General features: G+C 46.3%; 1 protein-coding gene across 1 annotated transcript in view; it reads right to left on the bottom strand.

Moving 5' to 3' along the window:
- Positions 1-19,966, bottom strand: part of STAB2 (stabilin 2) — a 167,679-nt gene that overhangs the window by 88,949 nt on the left and 58,764 nt on the right. The window contains exons 18-25 of the mRNA XM_061125502.1: positions 19,219-19,371; positions 17,717-17,779; positions 12,436-12,522; positions 11,528-11,614; positions 9,771-9,882; positions 6,586-6,766; positions 4,826-4,919; positions 3,488-3,646 (exon numbers count right to left, since the gene is read on the bottom strand). Of these exons, the coding sequence (XP_060981485.1) occupies positions 3,488-3,646; positions 4,826-4,919; positions 6,586-6,766; positions 9,771-9,882; positions 11,528-11,614; positions 12,436-12,522; positions 17,717-17,779; positions 19,219-19,371 (936 nt within the window). The remainder of the gene's footprint in view (positions 1-3,487; positions 3,647-4,825; positions 4,920-6,585; positions 6,767-9,770; positions 9,883-11,527; positions 11,615-12,435; positions 12,523-17,716; positions 17,780-19,218; positions 19,372-19,966) is intronic.

A 19,966-nucleotide genomic window follows, 5' to 3' on the forward strand; every position in this document is an offset into this window, starting at 1 on the left:
GCAGGCAGATCTGAGTAAGGAAGGGTCCATCTCTACGTGAACAACACATGGCAAGTGGCTCAGCAGGTAGACAGTTTCATCCTGCAAAAAAAAAAATGTCTCCCTTCTTCTGGGAAGGTTTGGGTCCACACCAGGGTCCACACCGTGGTGAGCAGGGTGCAGGCTGGGTTTCAGCCCTGGCTTGCCCCATAGGCTGGATACTTTGTATAGCATACAAACTACAAGGAAGCAGCGGCCCTGATCATGCAGTTATTAAATATGATAGTGAGGCGTTGTATGATAAAATGGGGAAATGTCTGTGCTAAGTACAGAACAGGAACCAATCAAAAATGTAATGGATTGCAACTATGGAGAGGAAAATAGAAACCTCTGCGTTAAAAAGACCAGAAGGAAAAAATACATCGGCATACAATACATCAGTACCCGGTGACTGCGGGTACACTGTGAATGGTGTTAATTTTTCTCTTCATTTTAATTTTCCCAAATATCTTCCAACATTATTTTGAAGTTAAAAAACTTAATTTAAAAAGAAGTAATCATTTCAACAAACAGAAGTACTGAGTGACCATTATGGAACCAGCAATGAACCCTGAAGCTGCTCTCACTGAAGAGAGGAAGAAAAAGCATAGCAAGTAAGTAAGAAGAATTCGATCTCTAACAAACACGGGAAAACAAGAGATGCTGTCAAGTCTTATGGATGAAGTGGAGCGTGAGATGCTTCTGTGATGAAGACCACTGCTGTTCAGAGGAGGCGGGATGAGCTGGGAAGATTCTTCTGGGAAGTGTGGTGGGGATGGACCTTAAGAGAGGGTGGGAAGAGTGGGGAGTCCATGCAAACTGAGGTCACGTGTTAGAGAAAAAAGAACAGAGGTGGGAAAGCAGGAGCTTTTGATTGGAGAAGGTTTACTGAGGGACTGGTCTAGAGAGTGGTTACATTTAGGGGTGATACAAGACGACCCACGAAGTTGTGGGAGGATATAAACAGAACCTCTATTTATGAATTTTTATCTTTAAGGGTTTAAGTATTATTTGCTGTGTATGCTTTATAAGGTAAATTGGGTATCTTATATGTAAATATATGCTCATCTATATATGTAAATATATGCTCATCCATACAACTTTACAAGTTAGGGTAAGACCTTATAAACAAGAGTGTTTAATTTTCTTGGGGTAGCATCTTCCTGCACCCACAAGACTAATATACTGACCCCAACATGGTCTGTCTTTTAAAATAAACATTCATGGTAATTAGCACTTTTGCCTATTTGGAATATCTACAAGATTTCAAGGGAACTAGTAACATCACTGAGGGCAATCCTAGATACGGCCTATTTTATTTTTTATGTAACACCATAAAAAGTCCTTTCTCTTCCTCCATCACCCGCATTAGAAGTTTTTCAAATTTGTTTGCAGAAAGGATGATAGAGCAGAAGGGAACAGATACTATTACAGGTTGAATTGTGTCCCCCTCACCCCCAGCCCTCTTCACTCTTATGTAGAAGTTCTGACTCACAGCAGCTCAGAATGTAACCTTACTGGAAAAAGGATTGTTAATATGAACTAGTTAAGATGAGGTCACACTGGAGTAAGGTGGGTCCCTAATCCAGCATGAGTGGTGTCATCACAGAAAGGGGAGATTTGTACACAGGCAGGCACAGAGGGAGAAAGTCGTGTGAACATGAAGGCAGAGATCAGGGTGATGCATATGCAAGCCAAGGAATACCAAGAGGCATGGAACAGATTCATCATCACAGCCCTTAAAGGGAACCAAACGTGCTGACACCATGATCTTGCACCTCGAGCCTCCTGTGAGACCATACAATGCCGTTGCTCTATGACATCCAGTTAGTGATATTTTGTGACAGCAGTCTTAGCAAACTAATACTGATACCAAGAAATTGTTTTTCTTCCTCAAGTGAAATGTGGCAACTCTGGTGAGTCCAAAACAAATGGAATTGTTGGCCAAATGCTTGGCAAGTGATAAGAATGCAGTGAGTTCTTTTATGATTAGGACTTTTTCAAGGCTACAATCCTGATACAATTGTCATCATCTCACTTGAAGCTAATTAATTCCTAAGAAGTAGCTCATTCTGCCTCAATGTCCCTTAAATGAGGTTAAGTGAAAGTGATCACAAACTGTAGAGTGTCATAGAGAAATACAGAGTGTGATCAAGGATGGTGACCGAGGGGAAGCTCTGGAGTCAGATTGTCTGGGTGTGAATTTCACACCACAATTTGGTTTCTGTGTAACATGAGCAAAGTATGTAACGTCTCCATCCTCAATCTCCTTTTTTATATAATAGTACCCGCAGTCCATGGGGTTGCAAAGAGTCGGACATGACTGAACGACTTCACTCACTCACTCACTCACCTGTATGGTAGCAAAAGCAAAAAAAAATAAGTGGGATTACATCAAATGAAAAAGCTTCTGTATAGCAAAGGAAAGCAACAATAAAATGAAAAGGAAATTTATGGGATGGGAGAAAATAGTTACAAATCATAATCTGTTAAGGGGTTAATATCTAAAATATATAAAGAACTCATATAACTCAACAGCAAAAAAAAAACAAAAACAACAAAAAAAACCCAACCCTATTTAAAAAAAATGGGTAGACGATCTGAATAGGCGTTTTGCCAAAGATGACACACAGATAACCAATAAGCACATGAAAAGATGCTCGACATCACTGATAATCAGAGAAATGCAAATCAAAACCACAATGAGGTATCCCATCTCATATCTGTCAGAAAGGCTATCATCAAAGAGACAAGAAATAATAAAGTGTTGGCGAGGATGTGAAGAAAAGGAATCCTTGTGCACTGTTCGTAATGAAAGCAAATTGGTGTGGTCACTGTGGAAAATAGTATGGAGTTTCCTCAAAAAAATTAAAGACAGAACTACCATATGTTCCAGCAATTCCACTTCTGGATATTTACCTGAAAAATATGAAAACACTGACTTGATAGGATATATGCACCCCTACGCTCATTGCAGCATTATTTACAATAGCCAAAGACATGGAAGCAACCAAACTGACCATCAGCGGATGAATGGATAGAGAATATGTGGTGTATGTATACATTAGAATACTATTCGGCCAAAGAAAGTGAAATCTTGCCATTTCAAACATCACAGGATGGACCTTGAGGACATTATGCTAAGTGAAACAGGCGAGAAAAAGACAAACACCACATGACCTCACTTTTTTGTGGAATCTAAAAATCAAACAAACAAAACCAATCTCATAGGTATGGAGAACAGACTGGTGGCTGCCAGAGGTGGGGTGAGGGTGAATGGGATCAAAAGGTAAAAGAAAATACAGTACCTAGTCATAGGTGTGTTGTGACAATTCACTCCTTCCCACTGATACAAATGATTAAAGAGCTGCAGTAAGTTCTAGCCAGAGTACTTCTGTGTTTAGAGGAAAAAAGGAAATCCACTGCAGGAATCGTGTTTCCTCTTTGCCATCCACCTCGTCACACCTACCTGCCCAGGGCCTACATACAAGCAGGTCGCATTGTGGTGGCAGCCGCCAGCACTGGGCAGCAGGCAGGGGTTGATCTCGGAGCAATCTCTTCCATCCCCGGTCCATCCCTGACGGCATATGCAGGTGTGGGTCCCCCTGCCAGTTCTAATGCATTCTGCCTATAAGAGGAAGAGCAGCAACAAAGCCTCTGAAACCCCAGGCCAGCCACATGATCCTAAGCGCAAAAGAAGGATTTCCAGGGGTCCCCTGAAGAGGTATATATTTGCATGGAGCACAAAGGAAATGATTAAAATACACACTTGCATTGAGACTGATGGAAAAGCTAAGATGATTTAAAGAACAAACTGGCTTGTTGTTGGCCAGCTAATGGCCAGCGTTGCTAACATCACTGCCATTTATTGAGTCAGGGACGGTTCTGAATGTTTTGCAGGTGTAAGCCTTCATCTTGAGAAAGGTACTGTGATTATCTCTATTTACAGATAAGGGAACTGAGGCTCAGAGGAGCTAAGAGTCTTGCCCAAGGTCACACAGCCATAAAGAGGCATAAACCCAGGTATACAGGATGTTTTAGCCCAAGCTCCTATCTGTACGAGTTCCAGGCCTTTCAGGATGACCCCACCAGGAGGCTGAAGGACAGACTGAGAGCTGTGCAGATGAGGCTGAGTGTGTGGGGCTTGTCCAAAGGCAGTCTGGAGGGTCGGGCGAGGCGCTTGCATCTGATTTCACCATCAGAGCCAGGGGAAGTTCCCGAAGGGGTTCCAGCATGCGGGGGAATCAGGATCTGATCCATCCTGGCTGTGGCTATAGAGGAGCAGCTGGGACAGCAGTTATTAAACTGTAGGTAAGGAATGAAGGTGACCTTGGCTAAGTGGTAGTGGTGATATTCCAAAATTATTAATGAAAATGATGGTCAGTTTGGGGTACACCCCTGACACTAATAGATCCTAAGGCAAGTTACTTAATGTCCCTGAGACTCAGTTTCCTGATCAGGAAAATGGGAATAAACAGCATCTGTTTCATTGGGTTGGTGAGAGGAGCAAACGAGATCACGTACGTGAAAGTCATTTGTAAGTTGTAATGTCTGAATCACAAATTTATTACTAATGATCTAGAATATCTGATTCTCTGTATTTTTAGGAGCCCAAGAGTCCTGGACCCCCAGCACATGTGGATTTCAGAAGTGGAGAGTCACAGAAAGCAGCTGGCACCGACTTTAAAATGCAGGGTTCAAGCCAATATGCCTCATGCCATGAAGTCATTCAACACTGCCTTTGGAAGACCTTCCTTCAGGATTTCCTAAAACACCCAGCAGCCTGGGGACAAAGAGCAACACTCACGTAGCGGCTGCAGCCCCCCGGCGTCGATCCTGAGCAAGGGTCCATCTCCACACAGAAGCGTCCGTCTCCTTCGTACCCTGGTTTGCAAACACAGCTGTGAAGAAGAGTGAGCACAGTCAGCCCCAGAAATATAAGTACCAACTCCCCCACCCCACTCCCAAAGAGACCAGCTCGCTAGAGGTGGACGGGTACACGGCTGAGCGCCCTGACGCTTTGCCCTCACGAGCGGAGCAAACAGCATAGTGGTCATGGCCGCTCCTGGCTCTGCAGTCAGACATACCTGGCTGGGAAGCCAGGCCCCACCTTTTAGCAGTTGTGTGACCCTGGGTGAGTCTCTTAACCTTTGGGAGCCTGTTTCCTCATCTGGAAAATGGGTTTAACATCTTCTTTATAAAGCTATGTGTGAAAGTGAAAATGTTAGTTGCTCTGTAGTGTCTGACTCTTTGTGACCCTATGGACTGTAGCCTGCCAGGCTCCTCTGTCCATGGAATTCTCCAGGCAAGAATGCTGGAGTGGGTGGCCATTCTCTTCTCCAGGGGATCTTCCCAACCAGGGATCGAACCCAGGTGTCCTGAATTGCAGGCAGATCCTTCACTGCCTGAGCTAGGAGGAAGTCCATATAACCCCTTGCTGCTGCTGCTGCTAAGTCACTTCAGTCATGTCTGACTCTGTGCAACCCCACAGATGGCAGCCCACCAGGCTCCCCCGTCCCTGGGATTCTCCAGGCAAGAACACTGGAGTGGGTTGCCATTTCCTTCTCCAATATAACCCCTTAGGAAGATGCATTTCTATTGTACCACCATGGAAGAGCAAAGTCAGTCTCTCCTCTATGCCGCCTGTGGACTGGTGGGGGAGATTGGCCATAAACAGGGATGGATGCACTTAAATAGGTAATTCCAAATTAAGAAAAGTGAAAGTCGCTCAGTGTCTGATTCTGCGACCCCATGGACTATACAGTCCATGGAATTCTCCAGGCCAGAATACTGGACTGAGTAGGCTTTCCCTTCTCCAGGGGATGTTCCCAACCCAGGGATTGAACCCAGGTCTCCTGCACTGCAGGCAGATTCTTTACCAGCTGAGCCACAAGGGAAGCCCAAATTAAGAAAAGTGCTGCAAAAATAAGGTCAAGAATTCCACAGGTCTGCATTTTCCAGGACATTTTTTGTGTAGGTGCTGCTTTTGAACCATATATTCCCAGAGAGGAAAATTTTCTCTGACTTTCCTCCCCCCAGCCCATGGCATATATTGGACAACGTTAAGACATCAACCGGTGATTCAAAGACCCGATTTTCCTGTAATATGTCTTTAATATGGGAGTTGTTATTAATGATCTTAAGAAGTAAAAGAGATATTAAAGGGTTGGAAAGTTGGTGAGTAAATCTTCATGTCTTTCACATGAGTGATGATAATCACTGTAGTTTCCATGACTGGAGACCTATGACGTATTAGCCCTGGTGCTGGCTACTTTGGCGTTCAGTTGTTCTAACCTCCACAAGTGCCCTGTCAGGCACGCAACATCACCCTTATTGTATTGATGAGGAAAGTGAGGCTCAGAGAGGTTAACTGACTGCCCAAGGTCACATAGCTGGCTAAGTTTCAAAAGTATGAAGTGCTACAATTTGAACCCAGCTCAGTCTGAGGTTTTTTCCCACTACAGCCGTGCTGGCAGCTGGAGAGAACAGGCCTTGGTTTACAAAGAGGTTAGGTATGGGTTGGGCCTGTCTGCAGGTAACAGGGTGGCACGCCTGCCCTGGGCCTACCTTGCTGTCCCATCGCTGTATTCACAGGTGGCATGGATGTGACAGAACTGCATGTAGGGCCCACAGACTGAGGTCTGCCTGTGGCAGAATCTCCCCGCAGAGCCGTTCCTGCAGGTCCCAGGAAGGCAGGCGCCGTCGCTGTCAATCCTGTTATCACACGTTCCGAAAACGCACGGACACACTGAAAGAGAAGGAAAAGGGCCATTCAGGGCTTGGGGACAAGCTTAGCAACGGGCGCATGGGTCACAGAGGAAGCCCCCATCCTCTCACTCCTGTCAGGACAGACCTGGTGGCTGAGCCTGGGAAGACTCTGGGAGCATCTCTGTCCCTGGACCAGGACAGCTCTCAGAGAGAAGAGCTCAACCTCTGCACTGCTGTGTCTGTCTGTGTGCGGGGCAGTGGGAGGGTGGGTTGTGATGAACGTAAGAGGCCAAGGAGCTCAATTTTCACCTACTTCCTGTTGGAGACTTTAGTCTGACATTTCCTGCCTTCTCCTGAAGATGTTCTGAAATAAACAGAAGTGATTTCTCCTCCCAGCACAGCCTCTGATGTGCAGCTTATATATCTGTTCTTCACTCTCTATCACAGCAGACCGATGCTCCCTCATGGTCAGTTTTTGCACACTGACCTTGTTCTAGGCATTGGGCCAGCCTTTAACCTGTACCCTCTCAATCACGGTGTTTCCCTGGTGGTTCAGGCAGTACAAGAATCTGCCTGCAATGCAGAAGACCTGGGTTTGATCCCTGGGTCAGGAAGATCTCCTGGAGAAGGAAATGGCAACCTACTCCAATATTCTTGCCTGGGAAATCCCATGGACAGAGAAGCCTGGTGGGCTACATTTTACGAGGTCACAAAGAGTTAGACATGACTTAGCGACCAAACCACTCTCATTCATGGTCACCAGCCTCAAGAGGTAGGTAGTTTTACCATTCCCATGTTCAAGATGAGGAAACTGAGGCCCAGAGACGTGATTGTCTAATTTGCCTAACTTGCTGGCAAGTTCCCATACAGGGACTTGAACTCAGACCTTCAAATTCCATTTCAGTTAGTGACCATGAGTCACTAATAGTGGATCAGTAAATCAACTGGCATTTCCACCTGCCTGTTATCATCTTAAACTTTAGCTGTTAACTTTGCTTTTGATTACAAATATTTAAAAATTGCTGCAATGTGAGCCAGCTTATCAGAGTCAGGCTGCTATGCATGCGGGAGTGAAAAGAACACTCTAGAGATTCTCCAAGGCAGGTGGCAAGGATTTGGGGGCTCGAATATGATCAGCAATGAAGGAATCTGTGGTTTTGCCCCAGAAGGGACTGCAGGGAGAGGAATTAGTGTGGGGTCTTGGAGCTAGCATACATGAAAAAAGAAACATAATGAGTGGGGGCTGGAAGAGATTTAAAACAAAAAAGACTTTCCACAAACTTTTATGAAAGTCAGGGCTTAGTTAGCAAGGAACAAGACCCCAGAAAGAAGAGGAAGTGCCCCAGTGTGAGATGGTGGGCATTCACAAACCCAGACGAGAGGCTTTGGAGCAGGAAGCCCAGCAGCCCTTTCCCAACCTCAGCATCCTGCCTGCTAGCCTCATAAAAATGCCTGTATCAACAGGCTCTGGAATAAATCCCTATTTGGCAAAAAGAGTGCTGGACTAGGATCGGCAGCCCTGACCCTTCTGGGCTCTGGTGTCTCGTCCCTCTTGAGAGGTAGCTGTGAAAATCAGATACGGTAAGAGAGGAGAGGGGCTGTGTGTTTCGTAACAGATGAGTGGAGTTAGCAGTGATAGTAGTAAGAATGGCTTCATTTACTGACTACTTGCTAGGTACCTGCTCTGGGCTAAAGTCCTCAATTATGATCCAACTTAATAAGCCACCTAGGAAGTGGGTACCAGTATTGTCTTCATTTTATAAATGGGGAAACTAAGCTTCAATGGGAGACTTTTTCTAAGGTCTCAGATTTTTTTTTTTTTTTTACTGTGCCACATGGCTGGTGGGAACTTAGTTCTCTGACCAGGGATAGAACCTATGCCCTCAGCAGTGAAAGCACGGAGTCCTAATCACCGGACTACCAGGGAATTCCCTCTAAGGTCATAGAGCCAGTAAGTTTCAGAATGGAGCTTTAACTTCATGTTGGTCTGAGTCCACAGCAAGCTCTGATCTATTCATTTTTTTTCCTATCAAGTTCTGATCTCAGCTTGGTGGTGGTGTTTTAGTCACCAAGTCACGTCCGACTCTTCTGAACCCATGGACTGTAGCCCGCCAGGCTTCTCTGTCCACGGGATTTTCCAGGCAAGATTACTGGAGTGGCTTGCCATTTCCTTCTCCAGGGGATCTTCCTGACTCAGGGATCGAACCCAGGTCTCCTGCATTGCTGGCAGATTCTTTACCAACTGAGCCATCAGTTTTATCCCTCCTAGTGAGTTCTAATCTTTGCTTAGATACACAGAGATGTATATTTTTATTTATATACTTACATATTCACATTGTGTTATTTTTAAGAACAATGTATTTTCTAAGATTATATAGCTGCATATTTTTCAATACCTAGTATTGTGGAACTTTCTACATGTTCTGTGAGTTTCCTGACATTTATGTCACTGAACTTAGCATAACAGCCACAGTGCCAACAACAGTAGAAGAATAACAGTAACAGATAATAATATTGGTAGTGCATACTAGGTGCTAGGCATTGTTCTCAGGCAAGTGTTTTCCATTTATAGCTTGTACTAGCCTCTGAGGTAGTTACCAATATGACCCTCATTTCATAGATGAGGAGACTGAGGCCTAACTAATCCAAGGCCACACATTTAGCAAAGGGAGGAGCTGATGGAAGACGACTGCTTGAAAGGTGGGGAGTCCGTGTGCTGATAAGAAGTCCATGATCAGTTCAGGTACATGGGGAAACCCTACATGACTGGTTTTTAAAGGTGGTCTTGGGCCAGTGGTGCTAACGTCCCAGGGGACTTGTTAAGAGATGCCAATCCCCAGGGTACCACTCAGGCCTTCTACCTCAGAGCTCTGTGAGGGGGCTCAGCAACCTGGCACATGTCAGCACTGGGGACCCAAGGGCTTAAGAAACGCCCTGTGATGGGGGCACCCACCAACCAAGGGGCGCCCAACACCAGGACTGCAGCGCAGAGCCGCGGGGACCCTGGCCAAGGAGCGGAAGGCAGCTCTGGAAGCGACACTTACTTTTGTCACACCGAGGTCCGTATTTGCTGGGGTCTGAGCAGAACTGACAGTGGGAGCCTCGGAAGCCATCCTGGCAAACGCACGTCCCGTTGCCATCAAGGCCGTCGGCGCACTGGGAACAAAGTCAGGGCCCCGGCCGTTAGGACAACACGCCTCCCACCCCCCACCCCTGGCCGGGAATCCTGGAGGCTTTTGTTTCCTGACCTGCTTCTTTGACTCAGACTCAGTTCTGCTTGAAATGACTCTCTGGGAACCTTTGTGGAAAGTGGAGCCGTGGTATTAGGCACAAAGCTAAGACAGTGACATATAGGAATCCCGAGCCAGGATTCAGAACTTTAAGGGAAGTCATTCGAGAGGGGCCGGTCACAACTGGAACCTCTACACAACGCTTAAGGGTCGGACTGATAAACCTCCGACCTTCAGAATGAAGCCGGCCTTTCTCTGCAGATTCTCACATGCTCAGCTATGTGACTCCAAATGGCAGTTTGTCCCTTCAGTGTGAGCATTTGCCCCCTAGCTCTCCAGCGGTTTCAAGGTTAGATTTGTATTGATTGACAGGCATCACAATCTGGCTTGTGGCCCCAACAGACCTCCCAGCTACAGAGGTTAATTTGTAGCAGCTTTACCCTATTACCCTCGCCTGTGTGGTATCCCCTTGGTGGTCAGGCAGTTTTTCCTTCCCCTTGAAAGAGGCATATTTTTGACATGGATTTCTTATATGTGCAGATCTATAATTTCCCCAAACGAACCACTTTAACCGTTAAAGCCACTTTAACCTTTGTTTGTTCAGCCCTGGACTCCATGCTAAGTGAGTCAAGTTTTGGCTCTTACGTTTCATTAAGCCAGGTTTTATAGACGGGCTGAAAAAGCATTCACTGAGCAATTTCTTTCTTTCCTTTTCTTTCTTAAAATAACAAAATTTTGGTCCTAAAAAACCTTGGAACATCGATGCAGGCCAACAATGCTATCTCCCACAGGAAGAAAGTGGGGTCCAGAAAGCCTTGCTGAGTTGTTCAAGGTCAAGCCCTCAGCAGTAGGAAAACAGGCCAGAAGGGACCCCACTGGACACCCTGCCCTCTGCCACTCCCCCAGGAAAGAGTCCTTCTCCTGTAGACATCGTCTGTTCTTTCAGCAACTGATCTATTTCTTTTGTTCCCTGGGAACTGTGACTGGCATTGAATCATTTCTTGGTTTAATGGTTTTAAGAATTCTTTTTTTTAACACATGTCAGAAACATTACTTTGCCGGAAAAGGTCTGTCTAGTCAAAGCTATGGTTTTTCCAGTAGTCATGTATGGATGTGAGAGTTGGACCATAAAGAAAGCTGAGTGCCAAAGAATTGATGTTTTTGTACTGTGGTTTTGGAGAAGACTCTTGAGAGTCCCTTGGACTGCAAGGAGGTGAAACCCATTAATCCTAAAGGAAATCAACCCTGAATATTCATTGGAAGGATTGATACTGAAGCTGAAGCTCCAATACTTTGGCCACCTGATGCAAAGAGCCAACTCATTAGAAAAGATCCAGATGCTGGGAAAGATTGAGGGCAGGAGCAGAAGGGGACGACAGAGGATGAGATGGTTGGATGGCATCACAGCCTCAATGGACATGAGTCTGAGCAAACCCCAGGAGATAGTGAAGGACAGGGAAGCCTGGCATGCTGCAGTCCATGGGGTTGAAAAGAGTCCAGTGAACAACTGAACAACAATAACACAGGTCAACCTTAGCCTTTGTGAAAAAGTAAGCCTCAGCCCTCATCACCTGCCCGTTTCCGGAGCACGGATTCAAGAAGCCTCCCAGGCACTGGTTGCAGTCTGGTCCGTAGAAGCCTTTGCAGCATTTTGGAATCTGAAAAACAAAATGCATGTTGCCTTTTGGAATCCCAAGCAGAGTGCCAGTTCCTCAAAGGAAATTCATTTTATTCATTTTCATTTCCATTACAATCACAAACAGTATCGGCCCCCTCCCCTCCCCAGGAGAATGCCTTCTGTCGGGTGGATGGCAGCGCGGCTTGTGCTCAGCCGTCTGTTCGCTGTGAATCTCCTGAGGGCTGCCCCTGGCTGCCTGCCCGGCTCGGGCACTGTACGGGCAAGAGAGACACAGGCTTGTGCTCATGGAGCCTGTGTTCCAGCTAGTCGGGGAAGACACAAATCATAAATTAAAAAAAAGAGCATTTCAGAGAGTGGTATGTGCTGGGAAAATAAAGTGCTATTATCAAGTGGCAGCTAGGGACAGAGGTGTGGGGACACTGGATTGGGCGGTGACAGAGGAGGTGATGGCGGAATGGAGACTTGAGAGATGAGCCAGCCCCGAGGAAACCTGGCAAAACATGCTGAGGGAGGAAGTAGCAAACGCACACACGCTGAGGTGGGCATGAGGGCGAGTCACGCCGGGGCACTGCTGAGTGTGCGCCAGGCGGGGGCATGTCAGGGGCGTGGGCTCCATGCTGAGAGCCACAGGAACCACGGGATGGATGCAAAGACACAGGGAAGAGACAGCGTGGCCACCATGTGGAGACTCTGCTCAATGCTTCCTTTGCAGGAAAACGTGGTCAAGCTCCCACTGGCAACCTCTGATTCGCAGCCCTGGGGCCCAAGAACTGCCCAGCCTGCTGGCTCCTGTATGGGCCGGGCCTGGATGAGGTCCCTGGCCACACACACACACCTCACCTTCACAGTGGCATTACAGTATCTGGCACATCCATTCTTCAGGCTCCTGATTCGGCCAGTGTAGACACACTTGTGAACAAAGAGTGTCTGGAAGAAAGTCAAGAAGAAAAACCACTGCAGTCTGCATTTTGAGGTCATCTGGGCATGACTTGGCTTCTCTATACACTAGACGATCTACTTCCTCCAGTTTACCATCGATGCCAGGATAGAGCACCGAAGCACACAGCTCACGCGGGTCCAGGCAGAACTCAGTCACCTGTGAGGCCTCTGTTTCCTTGTTGGGAGACTACAGGGCAGGGTTTGCACGATTACCTGGGGCTTAGGTACCTTTCGTCCCCTCTCGTGCCCTGGCAGACATTGCTAATCGATCAGGGAACATGTTCCTGTGCACTGCGGGTGTGGTTTAGCCTTCCTTCCAATTAATAACCATCTGTAACCTCCTCCTGGACAAAGGAGCCTTGGAGGGCTACTGCCCACAGGGCTGCAAAGAGTCAGACATGACTGAAGCAGCTTAGCACACACACACACAACCTCCATCCATACAGAAATTCTGGAGCTATTAAGAGATTTCCACCCTAGTTTGTACAAAGATCTACCAAATGAAACAGTGCAGTCTGTGGGGATATAGGGGCAGATTTCCTACCATTCTCTAACCTCTGATATCCACTCAGAATGTTTGAGAACTACCATTTATTGAGAACCTCCTAGGGCCAGACGTACTGCCCATAGGAGATCATCATCCTTCAACTCTGTGTAGACATTTCTCATCCCCTTTTTTATAGATGAGGAAATACGGCCCAGACAGGTTAAATCTTCTTTCTAAGGAATACTGCTGGTAAGTGGTAGGTTGAGAGAATGGGTCTTCAGTTCAGTTCAGTTCAGTCACTCAGTCGCGTCTGACTCTTTGCGACCCCATGAATCACAGCACGCCAGGCCTCCCTGTCCATCACCAACTCCCGGAGTTTACTCAAAGTCATGCCTATCGAGTCGGTGATGTCATCCAGCCATCTCATCCTCTGTCGTCCCCTTCTTCTCCTGCCCCCAATTCCTCCCAACATCAGGGTCTTTTCCAATGAGTCAACTCTTCGCATGAGGTGGCCAAAGTACTGGAGTTTCAGCTTCAGCATCAGTCCTTCCAATGAACACCCAGGACTGATCTCCTTTAGGATGGACTGGTTGGATCTCCTTGCAGTCCAAGGGACTCTCAAGAGTCTTCTCCAACACCACAGTTCAAAAGCATCAATTCTTCAGCACTCAGCTTTCTTCACAGTCCAACTCTCACATTCATACATGACCACTGGAAAAACCATAGCCTTCACCAGACGGACCTTTGTTGGCAAAGTAATGTCTCTGCTTTTTAATATGCTGTCTAGGTTGGTCATAACTTTCCTTCCAAGGAGTAAGCATCTTTTAATTTCATGGCTGCAATCACCATCTGCAGTGATTTTGGAGCCCCCAAAAATAAAGTCTGACACTGTTTCCACTGTCTCCCCATCTATTTCCCATGAAGTGATGGGACCAGATGCCATGATCTTGGTTTTCTGAATGTTAAGCTTTAAGCCAACTTTTTCACTCTCCTCTTTCACTCTCATCAAGAGGCTTTTTAGTTCCTCTTCACTTTCTGCCATAAGGATGGTGTCATCTGCATATCTGAGGTTATTGATATTTCTCCCGGCAATCTTGATTCCAGCTTGTGCTTCCTCCAGCCCAGCGTTTCTCATGATGTACTGTGCATATAAGTTAAATAAGCAGGGTGACAATATACAGCCTTGACATACTCCTTTTCCTATTTGGAACCAGTCTGTTGTTCCATGTCCAGTTCTAACTGTTGCTTCCTGACATGCATACAGATTTCTCAAGAGGCAGGTCAGGTGGTCTGGTATCCCCATCTTTTTCAGAATTTTCCACAGTTTATTGTGATCCACACAGGCTTTGTGATCAAAGGCTTTGGCATAGTCAATAAAGCAGAAATAGATGCTTTTCTGGAACTCTCTTGCTTTTTCAATGATCCAGCAGATAGTGGCAATTTGATCTCTGGTTCCTCTGCCTTTTCTAAAACCAGCTTGAACATCCGGAAGTTCACAGTTCACGTATTGCTGAAGCCTGGCTTGGAGAATTTTGAGCATTACTTTATTAGCGTGTGAGATAAGTGCAATTGTGCGGTAGTTTGAGCATTCTTTGGGATTGCCTTTCTTTGGGATTGGAATGAAAACTGACCTTTTCCAGTCCTGTGGACACTGCTGAGTTTTCCAAATTTGCTGCATATTGAGTGCACACATTTACAGCATCATCTTTTAGGATTTGAAATAGCTCAACTGGAATTCCATCACATCCACTAGCTTTGTTCATAGTGATGGTTTCTAAGGCCCACTTGACTTCACATTCCAGGATGTCTGGCTCTAGGTGAATGATCATAGCATCCTGATTATCTGGGTCGTGAAGATCTTTTTTGTACAGTTCTTCTGTGTATTCTTGCCACCTCTTCTTAATATCTTCTGCTTCTGTTAGGTCCATACCATTTCTGTCCTTTATTGAAGTGCGCCGGCTGCGATGGACCGCGCAGAAGCGTGGCTGTGAGGAGCTACCCCTCGCTCAAGGTCAGGGGTAGCAACCGAGAGCGCCAGGCTGTGACAGCACAGAATGGGTCTTACCACCTACTAACTCTAGGATCTCAGAGGCAAGTCACATTGCCTCCTGGGCCTCAAGCTGCCTAATCTGAAATGGGACAAAAGTGCTGATCTCAACTTTCATCCTGAGCATTTAATCCGTGGCTCAAATTTTATGTTAGATAAAAAGTAGTATCGAGGTACTCCTCATCTGAGGCTCTTACTCAAGAAGAGAGCAACGAAAACTTCCACAGTCAGTAAAATCCTAAAATCTTGGATGTCTGGAGGAATTCTGAGGTCATCGAGGAAGAAGTACTCAACCCTCTCTTTGGCTGTCAGGATTCCGAGCCAAGTACAGACCATAGGAGCTGGGAGGGGCAGTCTGGGGCTCTCTGGGCTCTGACCCATGCATCTCATTTCTTCCTCTCCTCTCTTGCTTCTCTTTCCTTGGGCAGAGGCAATGTAGGCGCATGGTCTATGCCTACCAGCTGTGTGACCTTGTGCGAGGGCTTTTGTTTCCTCGCCTTAGTTCTCAGGTTATACACTGGCATGATAACGTGCCTCTCTTGTAGGCCTGCTGCACAGGGCATTTAGAACAGTGTCTGGCACACATCAATCACTGGGATGCCAGTCACCATATTTCCTCTACCCTCCTCCCGCTCCACAACCCCTGGTTGACAGCACCCTGCAGGACTGATGGCTTCATTGAGCAAACATCTGAACACCTGTGCCTGTCTTAGTGTTTGTTTTTTTAAATGAAGTGCTCCACAATAAGATTGTGTAAACTCATCACTCTCTTTAGCCATCCATTCTAGTGTGGGATGAACTATCTTTTTGGGAAGGTCTTTCTTAGGACAAACTTAGAGGCAGGAATTTCTGTCATCAATTTTATCTTCAAACTTGCTGCTTTTACAACCAGTAGAGTACTTACCTGGCCTATGAACTATGGATGGTTGTACCATGGTATGTGTTCCCTTTTTAGATTAGAGCTTCTCAGGACAAAAACAAAACAGTATCTTATTCACCATTATGCCCTCTGTTAGAGTTGCAGTTGTTGTTTTAGTTGCTAGGTTGTGTCTTTAGGACCCCATGGACTGTAGCTCACCAGTCTCCCATCCATGGGATTTCCCAAGCAAGAACACTGGACTGGGTTGCCATTTCCTTCTCCAGGAGATCCTCCTGACAGGAATCAAACCTGGGACTCCTGCACTCAGGCAGATTCTTTACCACTGAGCCACCAGGCAAGCCCTTATGCTCCCTAACCAAGTCTATAATCCTCAGGAGACATGGTGTGGAATTCAATGAAGCTTGACAAGGTTTTGACGGTTCTAGTGTCATTTTCTTGATATTTAATTTATTTCCCTCCAAAAAGATGCTTGGGAAGAGCAGACACAAATGAAGTGTAGCAGAACATGCCCCCTCCAAATGTGCCGTGTGGATTATTTTGAGCTAAAGGTCCTTGAAAAATAGCAGATATAAAAAACTTGTACACAAGTTTAAGATGTATAACATAGTGATAATGACTTGATATAGGTATATACTGTGAAATATATTTCACATTTTAGTTACTTTCCCACAGTTGCCCATCTCTGTTCAGCCTACTCTCTAAATACTTGAGTTTTGCTATTTCTCTGAGTCTTCACTCTCCTATGGACAATCATGTGCTCAGCTGCTAAGTCATGTCCAACTCTTTGCGACCCCACAGACTGTGGCCCACCAGGCTCAGACTCTATCCATGGGATTTCCTAGGTAAGAATACTGGAGTGGGTTGTTATTTCCTTCTCCAGTGGAAGCTCCTACGTACATGCGAAATGCTGGGCTGGATGGAGCACAAGCTGGAAGTCCCTTGGACTACAAGGAGATCCAACCGGTCCATCCTAAAAGAAATCAGTCCTGAATATTCATTGGAAGGACTGATGCTGAAGCTGAAGCTCCAATACTTTGGCCACCTGATGTGAAGAAATGACTCATTGGAAAAGACCCTGATGCTGGGAAAGATTGAAGGCAGGAGGAGAAGGTGACGAGAGAGGATGAGATGGTTGGATGGTATCACTGACTCAATGGACACGAGTATATGCAAGCTCCAGGAGCTGGTGATGGACAGGGAGGCCTGGCGTGCTGCAGTCCATGGGGTCGCAAAGAGTTGAACACAACTGAGTGACTGAACTGATGTACATGTAAAAAAAAAAAATTGTGCTTTTCTCCTGTTAATTTATCTTATATCAACCTCACTTGCAGGCCCAGCCAGGGACCCCAAGAGGGTGGAGGTAAACTTTTGTCTCTCTTAAACAAGCACTAGATTGTATTTAAGAGGAAAAGTAGAGAGGGAATGTTTACTGAGTGGCTATTTGATCCAGGCATTGCACTTGGGGTTTTATCTATGCTAATCCTGCTTCTGCTGCCGCTGTTGCTATAGTTATTATTATTACTGTTTACAGGTAAGAAAATTAGAGTAAAAATGTGAAGCGACTTACCTTGGACTGCTGAGCAACACCACAAATACAGATCTGTGAGCTATCTTTCTACTGTCCCCCCAGATAGAGCAGGCTAAGAGCCAACTTTTTATTATCCTAGTTGGAATGATTATCTTTTAAGAGGGAAGGTGGGAAGGATGAAAAACCACACCCATGGGGTTGCTGGGGTAACGTGTGCTTCCCTGAAGCTGTCACACTCACTGTGGGTTCGGAGTTGGCAGGGCATTTGCTCAAGTACACCAGGGAACAGCTCACACACGTGCCCTGGAAGGAAGGACAGGGGTCAGTGCAGGGGTCCCTATAAGGAGGAGAAGCAGGCCACTGCATTTGGCCTTATGTCTCCTTATGCCCCTTAGAAAGGTGGTCCCACTAGCATCCTACTCTTGGCCCCTCTCCGCACCCCTACTGCCTCCTCCCTAGAGAGAAGGAGTGATGTCAATGCCAGACAGGTTTGGGAGAAGTGACTAGGTCTGCTCAGAGGAGCCCCTTCCTCATCCTCTTTCAGGTTCAGACCATCTGCAGGCCTCAGGCTTCTGGTCGACCCTCAGCCATGTAGTGAGGCCCCTGCCCCTGAGGGGACACTGCAGTTGCCCACCTGTTCCTCCCTTTGCCCTGCTCCTAGGGTGCAGGTGACTCCCACGCCTACCCACCCTCGATTCTCTGATGTACTGGTTTCCTGCCACTGCTTCTCTTTGGATGGCCCAGCATCACTTGCATGTTTCCTCAGCCCTGCCCACCCCTCTGTTACAGATTCTTAATCAAAGTCTCTTCATTTGAACCATTGGGATCAATTCTGTATACTGGTACAGAGAGTTATTATTTAAACCTGTAAATCTAAGTATACATGCTCACAGGCAGCTTATGGGTTCTGAAAACTGAGATTTCTAGAAGGGACTAGCTGTTCCTACTAGCCCTCAATACTTTCCAGAGAATGCACTGGTACTTTTAATCTAATCAGAACAACCCTAAACCACAGCACATTGGTTTGATGTAAATCCAGAGAAAACAGTAAAAGAAAACTTCATTCTAAGGTAGCTACGGGGAAGCTCTTCTTATTTAACTAAATTCTTTGGGTTGTGGCTCAAACCCACATCTTGATTCTTTTTTATGGGGGAAATGGAGAATAAGCTCTTGAACAATCTGCAGGAAAGACTTGATAGGAGTTAACAGTTAGATTTGTTTAGAGCTACCCCACCCTGAGCAGCTGTTGTTCAAGTTCAGGGAAGGAAGTCTATGGAGGACAAGGGCAGCTGCAAGTCCCCGCCTTGTTGTGGGGTGGCTCTGGTCCAGGTTGTTCAAAAGCTTGTTGAAATTTAGTTGTTCTGGTTAAAACCAGCTGAGCCAAAAAGTTGCAATGGAAATAGGAAACCCTGATTTTGGACTTCAGGCTTCCAGAACTGTTGAGAGAATAAATTTTTGTTGCCTTGAGTCACTTGGTTTGTGCTAACTTGTTATGGCAGCTTTAGAAAATGAATATACCAGGGTAGCAAACGGTCAGTGTGGAAATTCCCCCAGGAACTTTGATTTGTGTTTGATGAAACAGGAACTCAGGTCGCCCTGCCTCTTCATGAAGACAGAAAAGCCTTTAGAATGAGGCTCCCATGTGAGATTCTCCCCGTCAGTTCCCTCAGAATCACGAGGACGGAATGAGCCCTCTGTGAGGGCTCTTTAGAGACCCCTTACTGAGTCCCCAGTTTTCTCACCAGTCTCATCTCTCGCGTTGTCTCATCACATCGGTGGGGCAGGATTGGGATGATGGAGGGAGGTATGAGGACCCCAGTCAGTGTGTAAATCCGGCCGTTCTTGGCAGCGACCTCCATTTCGTCCAGTGCCATGCCATTTGCCAGAATCTGTCCCTGGAGAGAAACAATGCCGTCTTTCATCTTTCTGCCTGAGGAGCACCGGCGGCCCCCAGGCAGATCCGAATGGTGGCAGCTTCTTGAAAGAGCCTTCAGCTTCACTTAACTTCCTGCTGAGTGGAGGATTGTGGTTAGGAGGGCTTGGCTGACAGGGAAAGACGAATCTGATGAATGAATTCTCAACTGATTCTAAGCAAGGATGTCCTTGCAGAAATGGTCCTTGCCAGTGCTGGACTGGGGAAGAAGTATAACTATTTGACTTCTGTGATATATTTGCTATGAGACCTTGGGCAAACTGCTTTACCCCCATGGTGAAGTGGAGATCCATTTATTCAGATACATTGGAGTGACTCTTTTACTGTGGGGTCTCAGGAGAGATCAGTGAACAAACTCAGACAAGTTCCTGCTGATGTTGCAGGCAAGGGAGCAGAAAAGAAACAAATAAGCCAAGAATTCTGATCTCTACTTTCCTTCCAAATCGCGCTGGGTGATACTAATGGCAGCACCATCCTTCTGGTGGCTCCAGTCAGAAGCTCAGGAAACATCTTTGGCTTCCTCTTTCCTCATCCCCCATTGGATCCCTCAGCAAATT

This window comes from Dama dama, chromosome 22 (assembly GCF_033118175.1).
Source record: "Dama dama isolate Ldn47 chromosome 22, ASM3311817v1, whole genome shotgun sequence".
Lineage (NCBI taxonomy): Eukaryota > Metazoa > Chordata > Mammalia > Artiodactyla > Cervidae > Dama > Dama dama.